Here is a 24,012-nt window from a genome sequence, read left to right as displayed (position 1 = left end):
CGGCTGCGGCCAGCCCCAGCCGAGTCCGCTGGACACGGTTTCATTGTGATTGACCTCGGCCGGACGGGCTGTCGGAGTCCAGGAACCCTGCCCCCCGCTGCCCACCCCGCGCACTCCCCCAGCAGACGGGCCCTGCCCCGCGTGGCCCCGCCTTGTGCGGCCCCCAGGCCGAGTTTTGGGGCCCGGGTGGGGTCGAGGCAGTAGGGCCTGTGGGCCCCGATAAGGCTCCACAGAGGACAACTGCCTGGCACCCGGGCCCGGCCTGTGGGTGCTGAGTGGACGAGCGAGCACCAGCACCTCCGCACAACCAGGGAGTGAGCCTGCAGGGCTTTGGCGGGACCAGCCTCAGACCAGCACCTTCCCACACACTGTCCCTCCTGCTGGCGCATCTGACACCCAAAAACACCAGCAAGACAAATGGGCACGGCTGCTTGTCCTCTTGACACCCATAGAAAGCTGAGGTCCAGAGCTGGGCAGTGGCAGAAGAGTGTGGAATCCAGACCTCCCTGCCGAGCAGGAGCCTCTGTGACATTGCCCCACAAGGGTCAGGGATACCATCTGGATGGGAGTCAGCGACCCTTGTTCTAACCATTTCTTTTGGACGTTGGCTTTTCCAAGATGACTTTTCTGACAAGATCACAATTCTGTCTCATTCACTTCTGCTTCCCATCGTTAATCACTAGGGAAACACAAATCAAAACCATTGTGGGATACCACTTAACATTCATTAGGATGGCAGTTGAGGAAGCAGAGAGCCAAGTTGGGCGCAGCGGCTTCAGCCTAAAATCCCAGCACTTAGGGAGGCAGACAGGAGGATAGCCTGAGCCCAGGAGTTGACAGACTTGACTATGTTACCTGGGGGTCCTTGCTCCCAGAGGTCCCAAGATGGTGGTGGACCACTTCCAAGATGGTGGTGTGTCCGGAATTGGTGGGTTCTTGGTCTCGCTGACTTCAAGAATGAAGCCACGGACGCTAGCAGTGAGTGTCACGGTTCTTAAAGATGGTGTGTCCGGTGTCTGTTCCTTCAGATGTTCAGATGTGTCCGCAGTTTCTTCCTTCTAGTGGGTTCGTAGTCTCACTGACTTCAGGAGTGAAGCTGCAGACCTTTGCGGTGAGTGTCACAGCTCTTAAAGGTGGCACGTCTGGAGTTGTCCGTTCCTTCTGGTGGGTTCCTGGTCTCGCTGGCTTTAGGAGTGAAGCTGCAGACCTTCGCAGTATTATAGCTCATTAAGGTGGCATGGACACAAAGAGTGAGCAGCAGCAAGATTTAGTGCAAAGGGCAAAAGAACAAAGCTTCCACAACATGGAAGGGGACCTGAGGGGAGGTTGCCACTGCTGGCCCGGGCATCCTGCTTTTATTCCCTTATCTGACCCCACCCACATCCTGCTGATTGCTCCATTTTACAGAGAGCTGATCAGTCTATTTTACAGAGAGCTGATTGGTCCATTTTACAGAGAGCTGTTGGTCCGTTTTACAGAGAGTTGATTGGTCCATTTTGACAGAGTGCTGATTGGTGCGTTTACAATCCCTGAGCTAGACACGGAGTGCTGATTGGTGTGATTACAGTCCTTTAGCTAGACACAGAGTGCTAGACAGAAAGGCTCTCCAAGTCCCCACTAGGTTAGCTAGACAGAGTACTGATTGGTGTATTTACAAACCCTGAGCTAGACACAGAGTGCTGATTGGTGCGTTTGCAATCCTTTAGCTAGACACAGAGAGCTAGACAGAAAAGTTCTCCAAGTACCCCCCCAGGTTAGCTAGTTACAGAGTACTGATTGGTGTATTTACAAACCTTGAGCTAGACACAGGGTGCTGATTGGTGTATTTACAATCCCTGAGCTAGACATAAAGGTTCTCCAAGTCCCCACTAGACTCAGGAGCCCAGCTGGCTTCACCTAGTGGATCCTGCACCTGGGCTGCAGGTGGAGCTGCCCACCAGTCCCGTGCCGTGTGCCCGCACTTCTCAGCCCTTGGGAGGTTGATGGGACCGGGCCCGTGGCACAGGGGGCGGCACTCGTTGGGGAGGCTCCGGCCGCATAGGAGCCCACGGTGGGGATGGGGAGGCCTGGGCATGGCGGGCTGCAGGTCCCGAGCCCTGACCTGCGGGGAGGCAGCTGAGGCCCTGCAAGAATTCGAGCACAGTGCCAGTGGGCTGGCACTGCTGGGGGGTGTGGCACACCCTCTGCAGCTGCTGGCCTGGGTGCTAAACCCCTCACTGCCTGGGGCCAGCAGCACTGGCCAGTCGCTCCAAGTGCAGGGCCCACCGGGCCCACCGAGCCCTCGTCCACCCAGAACTCACGCTGGCCTACACCATGCACAACCCCAGTTCCTGGCTGCACCTCTCCCTCCACACCTCCCTGCAAGCAGAGGGAGCCGGCTCCGGCCTTGGCCAGCCCAGAGAGGGGCTCCCACAGTGCCATGGTGGGCTGAAGGGCTCCTCAAGTGCCACCAGAGTGGATGCCAAGGCCAAGGAGGTGCCGAGAGCGAGGGCTTTAGCATGTTGTCACCTCTCAGTGGCAAGCCTCATGTTCTCTGACCTGGGGTTCTTGGCCTCACAGATTCCAAGGAATGGAATCTTGGGCCATGTGGTGAGTGTTATCGCTCTATTAGAAGCCATGGGTCACAGAAGAGAACCGTGAACCCAGTGACTAGTGTTCAGCTCGATTAGGAAGAACCCAGGCACTTAGCCATGCAGGAACAATGGCAAACCTTTAGCCCGATTGGGAGTGGCAAGGGGTGCCTTGCTGGATCAGGAGCACAGCGGACACCCTGCTGGATCCAGAGGGATGGAAGTCAGCGGTGGGTCTGCAATGGCGGCAAACAGCAGTGGTGGACGGCGAGCGAAAGCTCAGCTCAAGCCATAACAAAACACGGACCAGAAGAGTGCAGTTGCAAGATTTAATAGAGTGAAATAGAGTGAAGACAGACCTCCCATATAAGGGGAGGGGACCCAAAGAGGGTTGCCATTGCTGGCTCGAATGCCTGGGTTTATATCCTGATCCTTGTCCCTCCCGCTGTGCTCTCAGGCAATAGATGATTGGCTATTTACCTCCTGTTTTTGCCTAATTAGCATTTTAGTGAGCTCTCTGATTGGTAGGGTGTGGGCTAAGTTGCAAGCCCTGTGTTTAATGGTGGATGTGGTCACCTTCCCAGCTAGGCTTAGGGATTCTTAGTTGGCCTAGGAAATCCAGCTAGTCCTGTCTCTCAGTCCCCCTTCTCAACAGGAAAACTCAAGTGCTGTTGGGGAGGTTGGCCAACGACCGTTCTAACTGCTTCCTGCTGAATTGGGGTGTAGTAGGGATTGTGCAGTTGAGATTTCCTCTGGAGGGGTGCCTTCGATCTCATTAACATCGGAGCACTGGCTAGTAGGCTGGTCCAGGGGTCCGCGGTAGATCTTAGTCATGGACTGCATCTGGGTCTCCATTTGAGGAACTATTTGTAGTTCTACAGCTTCAATTCCGGAAGAGACAAATTTAACAAGGAGGTTAAAGATACAGGGATTTAAATGTATGGCCTGCAGTGCAGGGGATTATTTCTTTGGTACACTTTACAGGCCCCCACTATCTGCTTGATACTTTTGAAAAGGCCTGGTCCAGTAAATGATTTGGCCATCTGAAGGGTGCTATCAATGCCTAAGTCAAAGTTTTGGTGAAGGGTTTTAAGTAATTTCCATTGGTTAGCTGCAGGCAAAGTATTTTTCCTTCTTCGATGGCTAGCCATCCTGAGGGGAGGAAACTATGTCCTCATGAGGTTCCCTATTCTATTTCTTTGTCTGAGTACTGGGGCTTGGGTTAGGGCCTTCTTTAGGGCCCAGAAAGCCGCTTCTGCTTCAGGTGTCCATGTTATTAAATGGGTATTGGCTTTCTAAGTTTCCTTAATTAGCGTATATAATGGTCTGGCTATTTCACCATACCTGGGAATCCATATTCAGCAGAAACCTGTTATGCCAAGGAACCTTAGTTGCTTTAGGGTTTTGGGATGAGGATAAGCCATATAGGCTGGATATGTTCCTCACTGAGGGCCGTGGTGCCTTTGGATAATTTTAGCCCTAAGTATTTAACTTGCTGTGAGCAGAGCTGAGCCTTTGGTTTGGAAACCTTGTAGCCACAGGTAGTGAGGAAATTTAAGAGTGCCTGGGTGGCTTGATGGCACAAGGTTTCTGAACAGGTAGCTAAAAGTAAATCATCCACGTACCGAAGGACAAGAGTGTTCAGGTATGAGAACTGGCTCAAGTCTTGGGCTAATGCCTGGCCAAATAGATGGGGGCTATCCCTGAACCCTTGGAATAAAACAGTCCAGGTGAGTTGAGACACTGGGTATGAAGGATCTTCAAAGGCAAACAAGAATTGAGTGTCAGGATGTACAGGGATGCAGAAAAAGGCATCCTTAAGGTCCAGGACTGTAAACCACTCTGCTTCCTCTGGTATTTGGGAAAGCAGAGTATAAAGGTTAGGTACAGCTGGGTATAGAGGAACAGCCTCATTGATAATCCTGAGATCTTACACTAACCTCTACTGTCTGTTGGGTTTCTGTACTCCTAAAATTGGAGTATTGCAGGGGCTACTGCATGGTTTTACTAGGCCTTGGGCTTTTAGATCCTTAACAATCCTTTGGAGTCCTTGTTGGGCCTCGGGTCTGAGGGGGTACTGTCTTTGGTAGGGAAAGGAGGTGGAATCCTTTAGTTTAACTTGAGCAGGAAGGGCATTTTTTGCTCATCCATATTGTCCTTCTGTTGCCCAGACTTCAGGATTAATTCCTTCCTCAAGCAGGGGACAACAAATGGGTGTTCCTTCTCCTATGTTCAGGTGTATAATGGCCCCCGCTTTTGCCAGAATGTCTCTCCCTAACAAGGGAGTGGGGCTTTTAGGCGTAATTAGAAAAGCACGTGAAAAGAGTAAAGTTCCCCAGTCACAACTTAATGGCTGGGAGAAGTATCTAGTGACTGGCTGTCCTAGGATCCCTCAGATAGTGACAGATCTGGAGGACAGTTGTCCGGGACAGGAGAGTAAGACTGAGAAGGCCACGCCAGTGTCCAGCAGATGGTTAACCTCCTGGCCCTCAATGCTCAAGCATACCCGGGGCTCTGTGAGGGTGATGGCATGGGCTGACGCTTGCCCCAGGCACCCTCAGTCCTGCTGCTGGATCATCTGGTTAGTGGCTTCTGACTCAGGGGACCTTCATCCCCGGGGGCAGTGGGCCTTCCAGTGATTCCCTTGACATAAGGGGCATGGATGAGGGGGCGGCTTACTTCTACTTGGACAATCTTTTTTAAAGTGTCCTTGTAGATCGCACTAGAAGCAAGCCCTATTAGGCATTCGATTTGCCCAGCTTTTCCCTTTTCCAGAGCCTCCAAAGTCCGCTTGCCTGAGGGCCATGACTGAAGCGGTGGCCTTTTTTTAGTTTCGTTCGTCCTGTTCCGCCTGCTTCTCCTGATCTCTATTATAAAAAACTGAGGTTGCCAAGTTCAATAGGGTTTTTTCTAAGTTTTTCTCTGGGCCTAAGGCGGACTTTTGAAGTTTTTTCTAATGTGTGCAGCTGACTGGCCTTCAATAGAGTCAGGTGACAGGGAGGTGTGCTTCCTCAATGCCTCCCTTAGTCTCTCCAGAAAGGCAGTAGGATTTTCTTCCTTTCCCTGTGTTATAGTGGACATCACTGAATAATTCATAGGCTTCTTCCTAGTTTTCCTTAGTCCTCCTAGCACGCAGGTTACACAGGTCTGCGGCACCAATCTCCATGTTCTGATTCTATGTCCCAGTGAGGGTCTACACTGGGCACTGCCTGCTGGCCTGTGGCAAATCGTTCTCTTTCCTCTGTTGTCATCCTATCATTGACCTGACTGAGATACCAGAGATCACCAAACTCTCAGGCTGCCGTTATGGTAGCACTTCTCTCATTTGGGGTTAGTGTCTGATTTAGCAGTAACTATATCTCTCCATGTCAGATCAAAGGATTGTCCTAACCCTTGTAAGACATCAATATAGCCATCAGGGTTATCTGAGAATTTAGCTAGGTCTACTTTAATTTGCTTTAAGTCTGAGAGAGAAAAAGCTACATGCACTCTGGCTGAGGCGAATTCTCCTCCTCCCACTGCTTGGAGAGGGCATAATCGGGGAATACTGGCACTCTTTGGTTCATTGTCTACCCCTTTGTCTATCTCCTTTTGGACCGTTTGGGTTGAAGGGGGGTCCTTATTAGTTGGGGAAGGAGTCAGGGGGATGCTGAGGTAGGGAGGTAGACTCTGAGGGCTTCCTGTAGGGCATAAATCACACTTTTTACATAATTGCGAGTTGTCTCTTAATGAAAAGAAAGTTTGTACATATGGCACTTCACTCCATTTGCCTTCTTTTCTACAAAAGAGGTCTAGCTGTAAGATGGTGTTATAATTTATACTTCCCTCAGGAGGCCAGGTTTCTCCCCCTTGAAGAGGATATCGTGGCCAGGCGGTACTGCAGAAGAATATGTCGTTTCTTTCTTAGCATCTGAAGGTCAAATTGATCCTAATCCTCCAGAATACATCTGAGGGGCGTTTTTGCCTTGCGGGGAAACGTTTCCCATCTGAAAATAGAACATAGGGACTCCAGCACCCCTAGTCATTTTCCGATAAGCATTAGTCCTAGAGTGTCCTCTAAGAGCCTAATGCTTATTCCTTTCCAGGGTGCATAACCACCCATGGAGCTCTGCTTATCGGATTAGTTACACTCACCGATGTAGCAGTCCTGCACCTGTTTTCCCGCCTCTTTTGACCACAAAGAAAGGGATCTGGGCTGCTGGATTCTAGTGGTCCTTTACCAGCGTGCCCAATGTTGCCTGTGCGCTCAGGGGTGAGTCCTAGAGCTGGCCTGGGCTCCTGAGAATTTCATAACAACCCATCTGCCCCATCAAAATGCATTCCTATAAACAACAGTTCTTATGCAAATTCATTTCAGAGAGGGTGTAGCTAACCTTCTGAGTCAGGATTGAGATAGTCTTTTGATTCTGTACTTTAAGGCTAGGCTGAGTGCAAACAGCTCGCACGTTTGAGGAGACCAATTACTAGGCAATTTTTTAACTCTGCTTCCACAGGAGTCTCCATATCAATTACTGAATACCCACTGAGTTTTTTTCTCAATCATCTGGGAGGAACCGTCTATCATCCTGTCCTGAAGGGAGTTCCTCCTAGGTCTGGTCAGACCTTGTATGGTAATTAAGATTTAAATCCCCTGTTAGGAAATCTGCTTGGTTAAGGATTTTTGATAGGAAAGCTCCGGGTTGTCAGTGGCCTCAGTGTTTTCAGGCTACGCCCTTGTTTACACTGACAACAAGGTAGTGTTGGAGTGTTATAGGGTCACAGAGAAGACCTTCAATAATTAGTTACAGATTTTAAATTTACCCTGGTTTTTAAAGGAATAGGGCACACTTTTTTATGATTTCTTTTTCTTTTTCTCTTTGACTCCCTCTTTGTCTCTCCCTCCATCTCTCTCTCTCTCCCTCCGTCTCTCTCTCTCTCCCTCCATCTCTCTCTCTCCCTCCATCTCTCTCTCTCTCCCTCCGTCTCTCTCTCTCTCCCTCCGTCTCTCTCTCTCTCCCTCCGTCTCTCTCTCTCTCCCTCCGTCTCTCTCTCTCTCCCTCCGTCTCTCTCTCTCTCCCTCCGTCTCTCTCTCTCTCCCTCCGTCTCTCTCTCTCTCCCTCCGTCTCTCTCTCTCTCCCTCCGTCTCTCTCTCTCCCTCCGTCTCTCTCTCTCTCCCTCCGTCTCTCTCTCTCTCCCTCCGTCTCTCTCTCTCTCCCTCCATCTCTCTCTCTCCCTCCATCTCTCTCTCTCTCCCTCCATCTCTCTCTCTCTCCCTCCGTCTCTCTCTCTCCCTCCGTCTCTCTCTCTCCCTCCATCTCTCTCTCTCTCCCTCCGTCTCTCTCTCTCCCTCCGTCTCTCTCTCTCTCCCTCCGTCTCTCTCTCTCTCCCTCCGTCTCTCTCTCTCTCCCTCCGTCTCTCTCTCTCTCCCTCCGTCTCTCTCTCTCTCCCTCCGTCTCTCTCTCTCTCCCTCCGTCTCTCTCTCTCTCCCTCCGTCTCTCTCTCTCTCCCTCCGTCTCTCTCTCTCTCCCTCCGTCTCTCTCTCCCTCCGTCTCTCTCTCTCCCTCCGTCTCTCTCTCCCTCCGTCTCTCTCTCTCTCCCTCCGTCTCTCTCTCTCTCCCTCCGTCTCTCTCTCTCCCTCCGTCTCTCTCTCTCCCTCCGTCTCTCTCTCTCCCTCCGTCTCTCTCTCTCCCTCCGTCTCTCTCTCTCTCCCTCCGTCTCTCTCTCTCTCCCTCCGTCTCTCTCTCCCTCCGTCTCTCTCTCTCTCCCTCCGTCTCTCTCTCTCTCCCTCCGTCTCTCTCTCTCTCCCTCCGTCTCTCTCTCTCTCCCTCCGTCTCTCTCTCTCTCCCTCCGTCTCTCTCTCTCTCCCTCCGTCTCTCTCTCTCTCCCTCCGTCTCTCTCTCTCTCCCTCCGTCTCTCTCTCCCTCCGTCTCTCTCTCTCTCCCTCCGTCTCTCTCTCAGCCATTACAAACTTGGGGCCCTGGCAAGGGTGGTGGGGAACAGGTCCTACATAACTGCCCATGTCGAGAGCTGTATATCTAAATCGGGAGGGACACCAGGGATAAGACTCCCTGGGTTTATAGCCTAGATGCCTAAGGACACAGCCTAGAGCTTCCTTAGATCCCTTTGGAGATACAACTTGCTAGAGGAAATGAAAGTCTGAACCATTAGTACCTAGGAGGCAGGCATCAGAGGAAGTAGATTCAGAGGTAAGGAGAATTTGGGGGCTGTACTTTCAAGAAAGTCGTGGTCGGGACCTAGGAAGTATGGGTCAGAAGGAAAGGTAAGGGCACAGGCATGGGCGACTGTTGAGTAGATACTTCTGGCTGCGCCATGATCTCAACCGGCTACTGCCAGGAGCTCGGGACGACAGCTTTCTGCCTTTAGTCGGCCTTCGGCTTCCCCAAGGAAATTGAAACTGGAAGCTTGTTCCAGGCAGACCAACATCCCCAACCCTTCTGGGTTAGAAAGCCCTTCCCCAGATAGCCTCACACGTGAGTCTTAAGTCTGGCGGCCACGCTGATCGTTTTTAACTGGCCGACAGGTGCCACGTATTTTCCTCCAATTCTAAGGAAGGATAGGACAGAATAGCAAGCGAAAGTGGTCCAATATTACTCACCGCTTTGGAGGTCCCTTCGTGGTCGCCAAAATGGTGGCAGGCCTTGTGTTCTCTGACCTGGGGTTCTTGGCCTCACAGATTCCAAGGAATGGAATCTTAGGTGGTGAGTGTTATAGCTCTGTTAGAAGCCGTGGGTCACGGAAGAGAACCGTGGAACCCAGTGACTAGTGTTCAGCTCGATTAGGAAGAACCCAGGCACTTAGCCATGCAGGAACAATGGCAAGCTTTTAGCCCGATGGGGAGTGGCAAGGGGCACCCTGCTGGATCCAGAGGGATGGAAGTCAGCGGTGGGTCTGCAATGGCGGCAAACAGCAGTGGTGGACAGCGAGCGAAATTCGCTCAGCTCAAGCCGTAACAAAACAGGGACCAGAAGAGTGCAGTTGCAAGATTTAATAGAGCGAAATAGAGTGAAAACAGAGCTCCCATACAAAGGGAGGGGACCCAAAGGGGCTTGCCATTGCCAGCTCGAATGCCTGGGTTTATATCCTGATCCTTCTCCCTCCCGCTGTGCTCTCAGGCCATAGATGATTGGCTATTTCTTTACCTCCTGTTTTTGCCTAATTAGCATTTTAGTGAGCTCTCTGATTGGTCCGGTGTGGGCTAAGTTGCAAGCCCCATGTTTGAAGGTGGATGTGGTCACCTTCCCAGCTAGGCTTAGGGATTCGTAGTCAGCCTAGGAAATCCAGCTAGTCCTTTCTCTCAACTGGACGACATAAGGAGACCCTGTTCTCTACAAAAATGAGAAGAAGAGGCCGGGCGCGGTGGCTCACGCCTGTAATCCCAGCACTTTGGGAGGCCGAGGCGGGTGGATCACAAGGTCAGGAGATTGAGACCATCCTGGCTACACAGGTGAAACCCCGTCTCTACTAAAAATATATTAAAAAAAAAAATTAGCTGGGTGTAGTGGCGGGCGCCTGTAGTCCCAGCTACTCGGGAGGCTGAGGCAGGAGAATGGCGTGAACCCGGGAGGCGGAGCTTGCAGTGAGCAGAGACTGTGCCACTGCACTCAAGCCAAGGCGACAGAGCCAGACTCCGTCTCAAAAAAAAAAAAAAAAAGAGAAGGAGAAAAAAAAAGTTTCAAGGGGGGAGGGGAAGGAGGAAGAAGAGGAAAAAAAGAAAGTAAGTGTTGGCAAAGATGCAGAGAAATTGGAACCCTTTCTGCATTGCTGAAAGGAATGTAAAATGGTATCGCTGCTGTGGAGAACCGTAGAGTGGTTCCTCAAAAAATTAAACATAATTACCACATAATCCAGCAATTCCACTTCTGGATATATATGCAAAAGAAAAGAAAACAGCTATTTGTACCATGTCCATAGCAGCATTATGCAGAGAAGGAAATTCTATTTATTGGGGTTTTGTGCTTTTTTTTTTTTTAAGACAGGGTCTCACTCCGTCACCCAGGCTGGAGTGCAGTGTTGCAACCATGGCTCACTGCAGTCTTGACCTCCTAGGCTCAAGGGATCCTCTTGCCTCAGCCTCACAAGTAGCTGGGACTACCAGCACATGCCAACATGCCTGGCTAATTTTTGTTATTTTTTGAGACGGGATCTCACTATGTTGCCAAGGCTGGTCTCAAACTCAAGCAATCTTCCCAAATCCAAACTCAGCCTCCCAAAGTGCTAGGATTACAGGCATAAGCCCATAAACCATGATGCCTGGCCAAAAGGAAGGAAATTCTGACGCGTGCTACAACATGGATAAACACTGAAGACATGCTATGTGAAATACGCCAGTCACAAAAAGATAAATGTATGATTCCACTTGTATGAGGTGCCTAGAGTAGTCAAATTCAGAGAGACAGGAGGTAGAATGGTGGTTGCAAAGGGCTGGAGGAATGGGGATTTAGTGTTTAATGAGTACAGAGTTTAAGCTTGGGGTGATGAAAAAGTTCTGGAGATGGATGGTGGTGATGACTGAACAATAATATGAATATTTGCAAAGTCACAGAACTGTACACTTTAAAATAATTAAAGTGATAACTTTATAATATGAAAATTTTTCCATAATAAAACAATTTTAAAGCTATTAAAATATTCCTTCCTTTTCCAACTACAAAAAAGAAAAAAGGTCCAGGCACGGTGGCTCTTGCCTGTAATCCTAGCAATTTGGGAGGCCAAGGCAGGAGGATTGCCTGAGCTCAGGAGTTAAGAGATCAGCCTGGGCAACATGGCAAAACACCATCTCTACTAAAAATACAAGAAATTAGCCAGGAGTGGTGGTGGGCACCTGTAATTCCAGCTACTCAGGAAGCTGAGGCATAAGAATTGCTTGAACTCAGGAGATGGAGGTTGCAGTGAGCCAAGATGGCACCACTGCACTTGAGCCTGGGTGACAGAGAGAGACTCTTCTCCAAAAAAAAAAAAAAAAAAGAAATACTGTCTTGGGTGAGAGTTTTAAAACATATTGAGTTAGAATTAGATATATACAACAATAGTATCAAGTAATGAGGGAGACACATGAAAGTCACCTGAGGTCCTTAGGTTGTCCAGGAGGAGGATAAAAATATTTGTTAGTTAACTCTAGACTTCAGTAACAATAGAGAGTGTTTAACTGTCTAACTAAGAGAAGCAGGGACATGAAATGATTTGTTTTAAGTTGCTCAATCCCAAAGAAGGGGAAAAGGAGAGAAAAGGGACGAAAAAAACACAAATACAAGTGAGACAATATGTAGCATAAAATAAGATGGTAGATTTAATTACATTAAATACACAATGGACAAAATGCTCCAGTTAAAAGACAAGGTGTGTTTTATATGCTATTAACAAAACAATGAAATTAAAAATACACAATTTACAATAGACTAAAAGAAACATAAAATATTCACAAATCAAACTTAAGATGAGCAAGACCACAATGGACAAAATTATAAAATCCTATTGGCAAACCTTAAGGAAGACCCACATGGATAGAGAGGTAGACCATGTTCATGAATCAGAAAACTCAATATTGTAAAGATGTCAATTTTCCCAAAACTGACTGATAGCTATAATAAATTCCCAAACTATGAAGTGCATCATTGTTGGAATTGACAAGCTGATTTTAAAATTTATATGAGAGAAAAACCTTACATGAAAATACAAAGAGCCAGAATACTCAAGACACTCTCAAAGAAGAAGAATAAGGTGGAAAGGACTTACTTTATCAGGTGTCAATACATAATTGATAATAATGAAGACAGCTTGATATTGGCACAAGAACAGACAGACTAATGGAACAGAGGAAAGAATCCAGCAACAGATCTACATATATGTGGACATATGACAGAGGTGGCATTGCAGATGGGCGCAGAAAGTCAGATTATAAATAATGATAGGATAGGTGTGTAACCCTATGGAGAGAAAAAAATGAAAGTGAATCCTTATCTCACACCATATGCGAGAAAACAAATCCAGATGAATTAAAGGCCTAAATATAAAATTAAAATTTATAAGGATTTCAGAATATAATCTAAGAGACTATCTTCATGACCTTGGAGTGGAAAGAATTTCAGTGTTTTGTTTGTTTTTGAGATAAGGTCTCACTCTGTCTTACAGGCTGGAGTGCAGTGGCACAATCACAGCCCACTGCAGCCTTGACCTCCTGGACTCAAGCAATCCTCTCACCCCAGCCGCCTGAGTAGCTTGGACTACAGGCACGCACCACCATGCCCAGCTAATTTTTGTATTTTTTGTAGAGATGGTGTTTTGCCATGTTGCCCAGGTTGGTCTCAAACTCCTGAGCTCAAGTGATCCTCCTGCCTCTGCCTCCAAAGTGCCGGGATTACAGGTGTGAGCCACTGTACCCAGCCTGGAAAGGATTTCTTAAGTCACAAAAAGCACTAACCAAAATGAAAACACTGATCAGTTCAACTGCATTAAAAATAAGAACTGGCAGGCACAGTGTCTCATGCCTGTACTTCCAGCACTTTGGGAGGTCAAGGTGGGAGGCTCATTGAGCCCAGGAATTTGAGACCAACTGGGGCATAGTAAGATCCTATCTCTAAAAAAAAAAAAAATCAGCTGGGTATGGTGGTGTGTGATTGTAGTTCCGGCTCTTCGGGAGGCTGAGGTGGGAGGACTGTTTAAGCCCAGGAATTGAGGCTGCAATAAGCCATGATTGTGCCATAACACTCCTGGGTGTTATGAGTAAGCCTAGGTGACAGAGTAAGACCTTGTCTCAAAAAACCCCAAAAAACAAAAAAGGACATCATAAAGAGTCAAGCCAGAGTTAGAGAAGATATTTGCAATACACATTATGGATAATATCAAGACTATATAAAGAATTATTAGAAAATAATTAATAAGAAAAAATCTGGTAGCTCACGCCTATAATCCCAACTTTGGGAGGCTGAGGCCAGCAGATCGCTTGAGCTCAGGAGTTTAAGAGCAGCCTGGGTAACATGATGAAACCCGTCTATACTTAAAAATACAAAAAATTAGCTGGGGTTGGTGGTGTGGGCCTGTGGTCCCAGCTACTTGAGAGGCTGAGGTGAGAGAATCACCTGAGCCTGACTCAAGGCTGTAGTGAGCTGAGATCGCACCACTGCACTCCAGCCAGGGCGACAGAGTGAGACCCTGTCTCAAAAAAATAAATAAATAAAAATAAAAAAGAAGAAGAAAAGAAAAGGACAAACAACACATTAAAAAATGGGCAAAAGATGACAGACACTTCACAGGAGACAAAATCAAAATGGTTAATAAAAACATAAAAATATGCTCAATCTCCTTCGTAATTAGCTAAATGCAAATTAAGGCCATAACTACACCCCACCATATTGGCAAAAGTGAAATGTCTGACGAGGATGGGAAGGCAAGGGAATTCTGTTTTACTGCTGGTGGGCACATAAACTAGAACAATATTTAGAAAGATCCTCATACCCTAGAACCCAGAAGTCATACTCCAGAAGTACAAACCCTAGAAAAATTTGTGCCCCATTTGCAAAAAACACATGTGCATCAGAGACATGGACAAAATTGTTGCTAGCAGCATTGTGTGTAATTACCCCAAACTAGAAACAAACCAACTGTCCAGCTACTGCAGACATGCCCAATCTTTTAGCTTCCATGGACCTCACTGGAAGAACTATCTTGGGCCACGCATAAAATACACTAACACTAACTATAGCTGATGAGCTAAAAAAAAGAAAAGAAAAGAAAAGCAACAAAAATTTTATAATGTTTTAAGAACGTTTACAAATTTGTGTTGGGCCACATTCAAAGGCATCCTGGGCTGCATGCACTGAACAAGTTTGACTGACAGTAAAATGAATCTGTGAACTATGATACAGCCAATGGAAGTTTTTAGCAATGAACATGCACAAACTATACTACACACAGCAACATGAATAAATCTCACAGACATAATAATGAGCCAAAGAAGTCAGCTGCCAGAACTTGCATCTGTATGATTCAAGGGGATAAAGCACAGAAACAGGAAAATACTGCAATGGCTGCATAATTGGGTGTTGAAGACTTTTTAGAAAAACAAGAACATAAGACTCACATAAGCCAGGGCGGAGAGGCCGGAAGTGACACTGTGAGGGGAGGGCATTTGGGTGCTGGCAAAACTATTTCCTGACGGAGGTTGCACAGATGCTCACTTCCTAACCGTGTGTGAGGTTGTGCATTTATGTTTTATTCACTTTTCTGTATGTTGTTTTATTCTGCAGGAAATGAATGAAAAAGGGATTCTGCCTCAGCTCTGAGCCCCTCAGAGCGCGGCCACGGATGAAGCTGACGGTAACGCAAGGGCAGCTGTCCAGCAGCCTGGAATGCCTGCGAAGTTTCCTAGGGGTCCAAAGGAGGGTAGATGGGTAGGGGTCTGCTCTGTGCCCATCCAATCTCCCTCCAGTGAGAATGGCTGGAAGATGGCTTAAAAGGGATCACCACTTACACACTTCTGAGGTGGTGGGGGTTGTCTGTCAAGCATCTTCGTGGGGTCACTGACCCCTCTTCCTCAAGGACAGGCGTCCTCCTGGCACCGCCCCCTCGGGAGGCAGTCTATTTAGGTGGAGGGAACAGGGCGTGCAGGCAGAGATAGGGCAGGGTGTGTGTGCGAGGTGCCCAGCGAGGGGCTTGATACTGCTGGGTCACAGTCAAAGACAAGGGCTGTGGTCCTTCCCCATTCCCCTCCTCTAGAGATGAGCACGGCCCTCCCATGTTCCTGGTGTGACCCTGGTGTCCTAGGCCACCCGTCCAGGGCCTGGATCACCCTCAAAAGCCTCTTCCCTGCTGAGCTTCAATCTGCCTTTCTATGAAATGGCCCCAGTAAGCCCTGCCTGCCTCAGGGCACTGAGCCGCAGGCCCCAGGCCCCAGGCCCCCCTGTCTCCCGACGCCCACCCTCGCCCATCCTGAGCTGCAGGAAGCACCTCCCTGGGGCTGCACTGAGCCCCAACCAGCAGGGGAGCTCTGCACAATGTGGCCCAGAAGCAGCAGTGGGAACCGAGGCTTCTGGTTCTAAAAACATCTTTCAAGGCTGGGCGCAGTGGCTCGCGCCTGTAATCCCAGCACTTGGGAGGCAGCGGTGGGCAGATCAGTTGAGGTCAGGAGATCAAGACCAGCCTGGCCAACATGGTGAAACCCCAGTTCCACTAAAAATACAAAAATTTGGCAGGCACCTGTAATCCCAGCTACATGGGAGGGTGAGGCGGGAGAACTGAACCCAGGAGACAGAGCTTGCAGTGAGCTGAGATCGCACCAATGCACTCTAACCTGGGCGACAGTGAGACTGTCTCAAAAAAAAAAAGAAAAAAAACATCTTTTCACAATAAAAATCTTTATTAACGGAAGGCACGGGGCTCACCACAGTCCTTCGGATGGAACCACAGTAAGAGAAGCATGTTTCATCCTGGGCTTGGGGTGCTTCCCAAAGCCACCGGGTCATTTTCCCAAACCCCAGAACTGAGCCCACCTGAAGTCATCTTGAAAGTAGGCAAGTCAGTGAGTCCTCTTGAAGCCTAGGTTTCCCTACCTAAAAAATGAGGAAGCAGGACTGTCCCTGGGGCAGGGCCTAGGCCTCCTGCCAGCCCACCCTCACAGACCCAGAGGGCAAAGCAGGGTGAGGCGGGGCAGTTTCACTCCCCAGTGCTGTGGCCCCCTTGGCTGAGTGAAAGCGCCCCCAGAACCCTAACCCTAGCCCTGGGAGCCAGGCAGAGACCCCCACAATGACCATCAGAGGCCATGAGGGGTGGCAGGGAGCCAGGCAGGGGCCAGGGTCTAGGCTCAGAGCAGCGAAGGATGGGTAGGGTCACATGCCAGTTAGTGGCAGAGGTGGGATTTGAACTCACGCCTCTGTGAGACTTGGTTCTCTCACCTATAAAATGGGTCTAATAGCAACTGCTTCTCCAAGCAAATGACTGTCAAGTACCCAGCTCGGCACCTCACAGATGTGCTCAGGAAATGGTAACTCCAACCCTACCCTTATATGTGGACTAGAACATTTACGGCAAGTCTCGGGAGGTCGTGGGAGCCCCTCATGGCTCCTTCTTCGTGCTGAAGGACCATGGCCTGCCCCCTACCCCACCCCAACACTCTCACAACTGAGGCCCTAGGCCTAGAGCAGCTCACACAGAGGTGGGCAGCTATGCCAGCAGGTGCAGAGTCTGGGAGGCGAGACTGGGCCAGGGCCCCAGCTGGGCTTCGGGTAGCCACAGGCCTCAGCTGTCCAGTTGGCCAGAGGGACCTATCACCTGGCCCCAGGATATTTTAGCCACTTAAGCCGGCTCCAGGTGGCCGTGTAAGATAAAGCAAAGGTGTCCTGGAGTGCACCACTAGCTCAGCACTCCAGGCACCAGGCTGGAAACCATAACTCTCACCCAATCCTCCATTTAAAAATTTTACAGGAAGTAGCCGGGCACAGTGGCTCACGCCTGTAATCACAGCACTTTGGGAGGCCGAGGTGGGCGGATCACCTGAGGTCAGTTCGAAACCAGCCTGGCCAACATGATGAAACCCCAACTCTACTAAAAATACAAAAAGTTAGCCAGGCATGGTGGCGGGCATCTGGAATCCCAGCTACTCGGGAGGCTGAGGCGGGAAAATTGCTTGAACCAGGGAGGCAGAGGTGGCAGTGAGCCGACATCATACCACTGCACTCCAGCCTGGGTGACAGGGTGAGACTACATCTCAGAAACAAACAAGAAAAAATGATAAAATAAAATTTTACAGGAAGAGAAACTATGGCCACAGTGGGGAGTGGCATGACTCCCTAAGCGGGTTCAGGTCAGACAGGGCAAAGAATTCTGACCACAGGGAGGAGGAATGGCTGGTTTTCCAGAGACAGAAACTCCCTGTGCCCCAGCCTTGGCTGTGGTGCACCGACCTCTCACCCCAGGCAGGCTGAAGAGGAAGCCCCTGCAGAGGTGGCCTTGGACACCTGGTTCCTGGAAGCAGCTGGCTGCCGTCATCAGCAGGGCCTGCAGTTCCACCGCACCCTATGGCCCCCTAGGGCCACAGCCTCCCACATCCGCTAACCAGCCTCATCATTTGTTTCCGCCAGCAAACCACAGGTCCCAGCACACACCCCAAGGAAGGGGGCCGCAGGACCTTCTCCCCTAGTCAGTCCCTGTCAGTGGCACAAGTGTGGACCTCAGTTTAGGTTTCCCTGACATAAAGTGCTAAGAAAAATCACAAGGATCCTAGGGTCCCTGACAGCCCCGACCTCCCCCGAGTCTGTTTCATTAAAAATCCAACCTGGAAGGGCCGGGCGCGGTGGCTCAGGCCTGTAATCCCAGCACTTTGGGAGGCCAAGGTGGGCAGATCACGAGGTCAGGAGATCGAGACCATCCTGACAAACACGGTGAAACCCCGTCTCTACTAAAAATACAAAAAATTAGCCAGGCATGGTGGCAGGCGCCTGTGGTTCCAGCTACTCTGGAGGCTGAGGCAGGAGAATGGCGTGAAACCGGGAGGCGGAGCTTGCAGTGAACCGAGATCGCACCACCGCACTCCAGCCTGGGAGACAGAGCAAGACTCCGTCTCCAAAAAAAAAAAAAAAAAAAAAAAAAGGCCGGGCGCGGTGGCTCAAGCCTGTAATCCCAGCACTTTGGGAGGCCGAGACGGGTGGATCACGAGGTCAGGAGATCGAGACCAACCTGGTGAACATGGTGAAACCCCGTCTCTACTAAAAAATACAAAAAACTAGCCAGGTGAGGTGGCGGCGCCTGTAGTCCCAGCTACTCGGGAGGCTGAGGCAGGAGAATGGCGTGAACCCGGGAGGCAGAGCTTGCAGTGAGCTGAGACCCGGCCACTGCAACTCCAGCCCGGGAGACAGAGCGAGACTCCGTCTGAAAAAAAAAAAAAAATCCAGCCTGGAAGGTGTGCCAGGGAGAGTGACCCGCTGGAACTCCATGGCAGAAAATAAGGGGACCAATTGGGGCTGGACCTGAGTCAAGTATTGCCTGGAGGACTTGGGCATCTGGGTACCACCATCCCTACCCACCCTTGGCCTGCTTAGGGTCCACTGTTCCCGTCCCATCATAGCTTGTCACTTCCTCCAAAAAGTATTCCTGAAAAGTCCCTGCACACCCAGCTGCCCTGGACACTGTGCCATAAGCACCTCATACCCAGCTGTCCCCAGACTGGGCTGTGAACTCAGCCAGACCAGAGGCCCCTGTCTGGAACGGGACCAGGCATGCAAGAGATACCCAGTAACTGCTCATGCACTAATGCAGGGAATGAACCAGCTGTGGCTGCAGGGCCTTCTAGTTCTGTAGCCACTCAGTGTATGCAGGTTCTGGAATAGGGACGGCCACTCAGGAGGTACCCAATAACCATGCACTAATGCAGGGAATGAACCAGCTGTAGCTGCAGGGCCTTCTAGCTCTGCAGCAGCACTGCCCTGGCCTGACCCAAGGCAGCAGAACTAGTGCGTGGGGTGTGGGCTCCCAGCCCAGACTGCCCAAGTTTGGGTCCTGATCTGTTACTAGCTGTGAACCCTGGAGAAGTCACTCAGTGACCTGCACCCTGGAAGACAGGACAACCAACTCTTGGGGTTCCTGGGTACTGCTGCAGTCACCACTTGGACATCAGTGTGGGCACCCAGGAAGCTGGTAATCCCCTCCTTCCCAATCAAGCCCCAGCCACCAAGGCAAAGCTCACTGCTGCTTTATTGGAGGCAACAGCCCCTACTGGAGCCTGTGTCTTAGCGTTCCTCGGGGTCCCAGGGCCAGCCCCGGCCCCACCCAGCTGCCCTGGCCCTGCCGGGCTCCCAGCCCACTGCGGGGTGTGTGTGATGGGGGGACCACTGTTCTTGTCCTCGGAGCCCAGGCACGACTTGGTCCTGGGTTTCTGGGGTTGGGACAGGGCAAGTTAGTGTGGGGCAACAGAGTCCCCTTGTCCTCTGGAGCCTGGAGCCTGGTCCAGCCTTGGAACCCAGCCTGCTGGATGAGACTGGCTGGGTCCTACGAGATGTCCATCACAGAGGCCCTAGGCAAGCAGGACCTTGCTCCCGCTCACAGTCCCACGTGGGCCCGTGTCCATCTGTGTGGCCTGGGGTCAGGGCCCCTGTGACTGCCTTGGCCTGGCAGCCACACGGGCAGGCATCACCTAGGCCTGGTGTAGCCGTAGGGGTGCCGCAGCAGCAGGCTCTGGTGGCTGGGCAGCACGTGGGTGTGGTAGTGCTCCACCATGCTGCCCACACTCACAAACAGGACCTCGCCCTCCAGGTAGAACTTAGAGTCCTGTGGGGAAAGAAAGGGGGAGCATCAGCAGGGCCAGGCCACTCGGCGGCTCTAGGCCTCAGTCTCCCTGTCTGTAACACAAGGCAGCAGCAGCAACAGCAGCATCGCCAGGCCCCTGGCTGTTGGTGGTGCCCCCAGGGTGGCCTCCGCATCGGGCCTGTGCTCTCCACGTTCCCACCTCACTTCCCCTCCGTCCCCCGTGTCCAGAAGCCTGCACCCAGAGCACTGCAGACAAGGTCAGGAAATGAACCTAGGGACCGGGCCAGGCACAGTGGCCCATGCCTGTAATCCCAGCACGGTGGGAGGCCGCGGTGGGAGGATTGCTTGAGCCCCAGAATGTGAGACCAGCCTGAGAAAGAGAGTGAGACCCCTGTCCCCGCGAAAAGAAAAAGACAAGACAAGCAACCCAGGGTCTACGGCTGACCATCCATCCCCACTAGGGTGAGTGGAGGACAAAGCTAGGCCAGGAGAGGAGGGAGGCTGAGCAGGAGTGGGGGAGGGTGGTATCCCAGAGGTGCCATTCTCAGTCTACCTGCTGCCTACACCCAATCAGGGAGATTCTGCTCTGCCTCTTGCCAAGCCATGCAGCCAGGGTCCCTGTCCCACTCGGAGCCCTCTCACCCCCTTACCTCCTTACCTCCTCACCCCCTCACCCTCTCACCCTCTCACCTCATCCTGCCACTCTCTCACCCTCACCCCCTCACCCTCTCACCTCACCCCCTCACCCCTCACCCCCTCACCCTCACCTCACCCTCTCACCCCGTCACCCCTTCATCCCCTCTCCCCCTCACCCTCTCACCCCCTTGCCCCCTCACCATCTCCCCTCTCACCCCCTCACCCACTCACCCCCTCTCCCTCTCACCCCCTCTCCCTCTCACCCCCTCTCCCTCTCACCCCCTCACCCTCTCACCCCCTCTCCCTCTCACCCCCTCACCCTCTCACCCCCTCTCCCTCTCACCCCCTCGCCCTCTCATCCTCTCACCCCCTCACCCTCTCACCCTCTCTCCCTCTCACCCCCTCTCCCTCTCACCCCCTCGCCCTCTCATCCTCTCACCCCCTCACCCTCTCACCCCCTCTCCCTCTCACCCCCTCGCCCTCTCACCCCCTCGCCCTCTCACCCCCTCGCCCTCTCACCTCACCCCCTCACCCCTCACCCCCTCACCCTCACCTCACCCTCTCACCCCGTCACCCCTTCATCCCCTGTCCCCCTCTCACCCCCTTGCCCCCTCACCATCTCCCCTCTCACCCCCTCACCCTCTCGCCCCCTCACCCTCTCACCCTCTCCCTCTCACCCCCTCGCCCCCTCTCCCTCTCAGCCCCTCTCCCTCTCACCCCCTCTCCCTCTCACCTCCTCGCCCTCTCACCCCCTCGCCCTCTCACCCTCTCGCCCCCTCACCCTCTCGCCCCCTCACCCTCTCCCTCTCTCACCCCCTCACCCTCTCCCTCTCTCACCCCCTCACCCCCTCTCCCTCTCACCCTCACCCTCTCACCCCCTCTCCCCCTCACCCCCTTACCATCTCCCCTCTCACCCCCTCACCATCTCTCCCTCTCACCCCCTCACCCTCGCCCCCTCTCCCTCTCACCCTCTCCCTCTCACCTTCTCACCCTCTCTCCCCCTCACCCCTTCACCCCCTCTCCCCCTCACCCTCTTACTCCCTCACCATCTCCCCTCTCACCCCCTCACCCTCTCCCTCTCACCCTCACCCTCTCCCTCACCTTCTCACCCTCTCACCCCCTCACCCTCGCCCCCTCTCCCTCTCACCCTCTCCCTCTCACCTTCTCACCCTCTCACCCCCTCACCCCCTTACCATCTCCCCTCTCACCCCCTCACCATCTCCCCTCTCACCCCCTCACCCTCTCCCTCTCACCCTCTCACCCTATCCCTCACCTTCTCACCCTCTCACCCCCTCACCCTCGCCCCCTCTCCCTCTCCCTCTTACCCTCTCCCTCTCACCCTCTCCCTCTCACCCTCTCACCTTCTCACCTTCTCACCCCCTCACCCCTTCACCCCCTCTCCCCCTCACCCTTTCACCCCCTCACCATCTCCCCTCTCACTCCCTCACCCTCTCACCCTTTCTCCCTCACCCTCACCCTCTCACCCTCTCACCCTCTCCCTCTCACCTTCTCCCCTTCTCACCCTCTCACCCCCTCACCCCTTCACCCCCTCTCCCCCTCACCCTTTCACCCTCTCACCCTCTCATCCTCACCCTCTCACCCTCTCACCCTCTCACCTTCTCAAAAATGCGATAGTTCCTCACTTTGTTGGAGGCTTCATCCCATACAACCAGGACCTACAGGAGGGAAGCAGGAGGCTGACGGCTCCCTGAGAAACAGCGGAACCAGCCTCGGGAGACCGTGGGCTGGGGATAGCGGGGCAGAACCATCAAGGCTGGGTCCTGTGGCCCTGGGGGGGTGGGGAGGGGCTCCAGACCACCTGCATAGATAGGGACAGCGGGGACGACACTGGCAGCCCTCAGAGAGCCTCTGATGAGCAGCAGCTCATAACCACCAAAAACCACCCCGACACACCCGGGAGAGCATGGCTCAGGGAGGCCACAGCTTCACGCTCGGAGGGACACGGGCAGACCGGGCGTTCCCACTGCCCCATGTGGCCTCCCCCACCCCGGAGCATGAGCCCTACCCCGCCCGAGTCCTGGCCCCCACTGGGAGGTGGCCATCATCGCCCCCAATTTGCAGATGGAGATCTATTAGGGAATAGATTAGGGGGTGCTGCTGGGCAGAGAATTTAGCTGAGACACCAAGTAAGAGTCCACAAGGGGAGTGGTCTAGGAACTGCGGAGTCCTGGGCCCGCCCACAGCCTGGGTATGTGGAGAGCCAGAGAGGCCAACCGCATGGGGCCTCGGGGCATCTACCCCTGGCGCCTACCTTCCCCGACTTGGTAGAGGAGTTCCGGATGCAGTAGAGTCCATCCTGGGGCTCTCCCCGGGGGCTTGTAGCCTTGAACAGCCTAAAATAAGACAGTCATATTGGCATGTGAGCCCTTCTCGGGCAGCTTTCACAGGGACTTTCCCGCCCCGCTCCCAAGCCCGGCTTTCTGTCCTCTCGCTGTTGTATGTCTCAGGCGCTGAGTGTGTCGGGCTGCCGTGAAGCTGAGGGAAGCAGCCCAGCAGAGCCCTGGCCAGCCAGGGTGCCAGCTGGGCATGGGACACAGCAGGGGGGTCCAGTCCTCTGGCTCCTTCTGCACGCAGGGCCATATACCTGTGCCAGCAACTCCCCAACACAGAAGCTAGTGAGAGGGACACAGCGGGGGACCCAGGGCATCCAGGGCTTTGTGCTGACCTTTCCACTTCGCAGGATTCCGTGGTGTTGATGAAGACCGAGTTGGGCAGCGGCACCTGCAAGAGGCTGACGGTGTCAGTGCCAAGGTCGGAGCGATCCACCCACACCACCACTCCCCGGACCGCGGCCACCCAGTGCCAGGATCTGGGGCTTTGCATGGTGCTGTGTCCCCCCTAGGCTCCCGGGTTCTCGAGGGGTCCTTGCTCAGGATGGTCTGTGAGGGGCCACCCTGGCCTATGGCTCTCCCACCACCTGTCCCTCTGCTGGCCACTGGGACCTGGGCTTGCTGCTCAGCCTTGCCTTCTCATAGTCCTCGTCCGAGTCGTCCCCGCCAGCATCAGCCTGCGAGGGTTGCCGGGGCTTTTCAAATGAGAAGCTCCTGAAGCTCTGCCCATCGGGAGGCGATCGCCTGGAAGGCGAGGCAGGGAGACAAAGGCAGGACCATTTCACTGTCAGACACGGGGCCAGCCACCCTCTGCTCCCCTCCCCACTCCCCTCTGTGTGAGGACAGCAAGCTGCCTGCTATGGCCCCTGTGACCACAAAAGGCCCAGGACAACAGAGATCCGGGTAGGGCTCATGCTGACTGCCCTGGGGTAGCAGGAATCGCCTGACACCTGAGTCAGGGGTCAGGGCTGCCACGGATGCTGGTAAGGGGGGCCCAGAGGCCCGAGCTCAGTGTCATCGCACCGTCAACAAGTGTTCTGGATGCTCGTGGGGAGGAGAGGTCTGGCCATGGCCAAATCACAGCCCACTCAGAGCTGCAGGGGAGTGGACGATGTGAACCGGATGAACAACGCAATGTGACCCCGAGGGACGCCCATGGCAGAAGCCTGCACACCTCCCTGTGTGGCTAGGTGGTCCCACTCAGCAAAGCCTCCCAGGCTCTA

The 24,012-nt window shown here is 52.7% G+C and overlaps 2 protein-coding genes and 1 long non-coding RNA gene across 39 annotated transcripts in view; 1 reads left to right on the top strand and 2 right to left on the bottom strand.

Annotated features, from left to right (window-relative positions):
• The window catches only part of ADD1 (adducin 1), a 103,315-nt gene extending 93,979 nt beyond the window's left edge, over positions 1–9,336 (bottom strand). For 6 of the 8 annotated variants that reach the window (XR_013417159.1, XM_078001639.1, XM_078001641.1 and 3 more), the window contains exon 1: positions 856–1,882. The gene's annotated coding sequence lies outside the window, so the exon portion shown is untranslated. Of the gene's footprint in view, positions 1–855; positions 1,884–9,165 lie in introns of those variants that run through there. The other 2 variants (XM_015137829.3, XM_078001647.1) reach the window with 2 other exon arrangements.
• Positions 274–17,098, top strand: LOC144341099 (uncharacterized). Its single transcript, XR_013417699.1, has 2 exons — positions 274–1,111; positions 14,813–17,098. It is a non-coding gene; the product is annotated as an uncharacterized LOC144341099 (long non-coding RNA).
• A 2,133-nt stretch (positions 17,099–19,231) lies between these two features.
• SH3BP2 (SH3 domain binding protein 2) overlaps positions 19,232–24,012 on the bottom strand; it is a 41,970-nt gene continuing 37,189 nt past the window's right edge. For all 30 annotated transcript variants that reach the window (XM_078003024.1, XM_078003027.1, XM_078003038.1 and 27 more), the window contains 5 exons: positions 23,425–23,533; positions 23,125–23,180; positions 22,711–22,792; positions 22,055–22,114; positions 19,232–19,823 (listed from right to left, as the gene is read on the bottom strand). In XM_078003024.1, coding sequence (XP_077859150.1) covers positions 19,686–19,823; positions 22,055–22,114; positions 22,711–22,792; positions 23,125–23,180; positions 23,425–23,533 — 445 coding nt within the window. In that variant the 3' untranslated portion in view covers positions 19,232–19,685. The remainder of the gene's footprint in view (positions 19,824–22,054; positions 22,115–22,710; positions 22,793–23,124; positions 23,181–23,424; positions 23,534–24,012) is intronic.

The sequence above is a fragment of the Macaca mulatta genome, chromosome 5, assembly GCF_049350105.2.
Source record: "Macaca mulatta isolate MMU2019108-1 chromosome 5, T2T-MMU8v2.0, whole genome shotgun sequence".
In the NCBI taxonomy this organism is placed as follows: Eukaryota; Metazoa; Chordata; class Mammalia; order Primates; family Cercopithecidae; genus Macaca; species Macaca mulatta.
The sequence above is the reverse complement of the archived record's forward strand: the minus strand, read 5'-3'. Positions and strand labels throughout refer to the sequence as shown.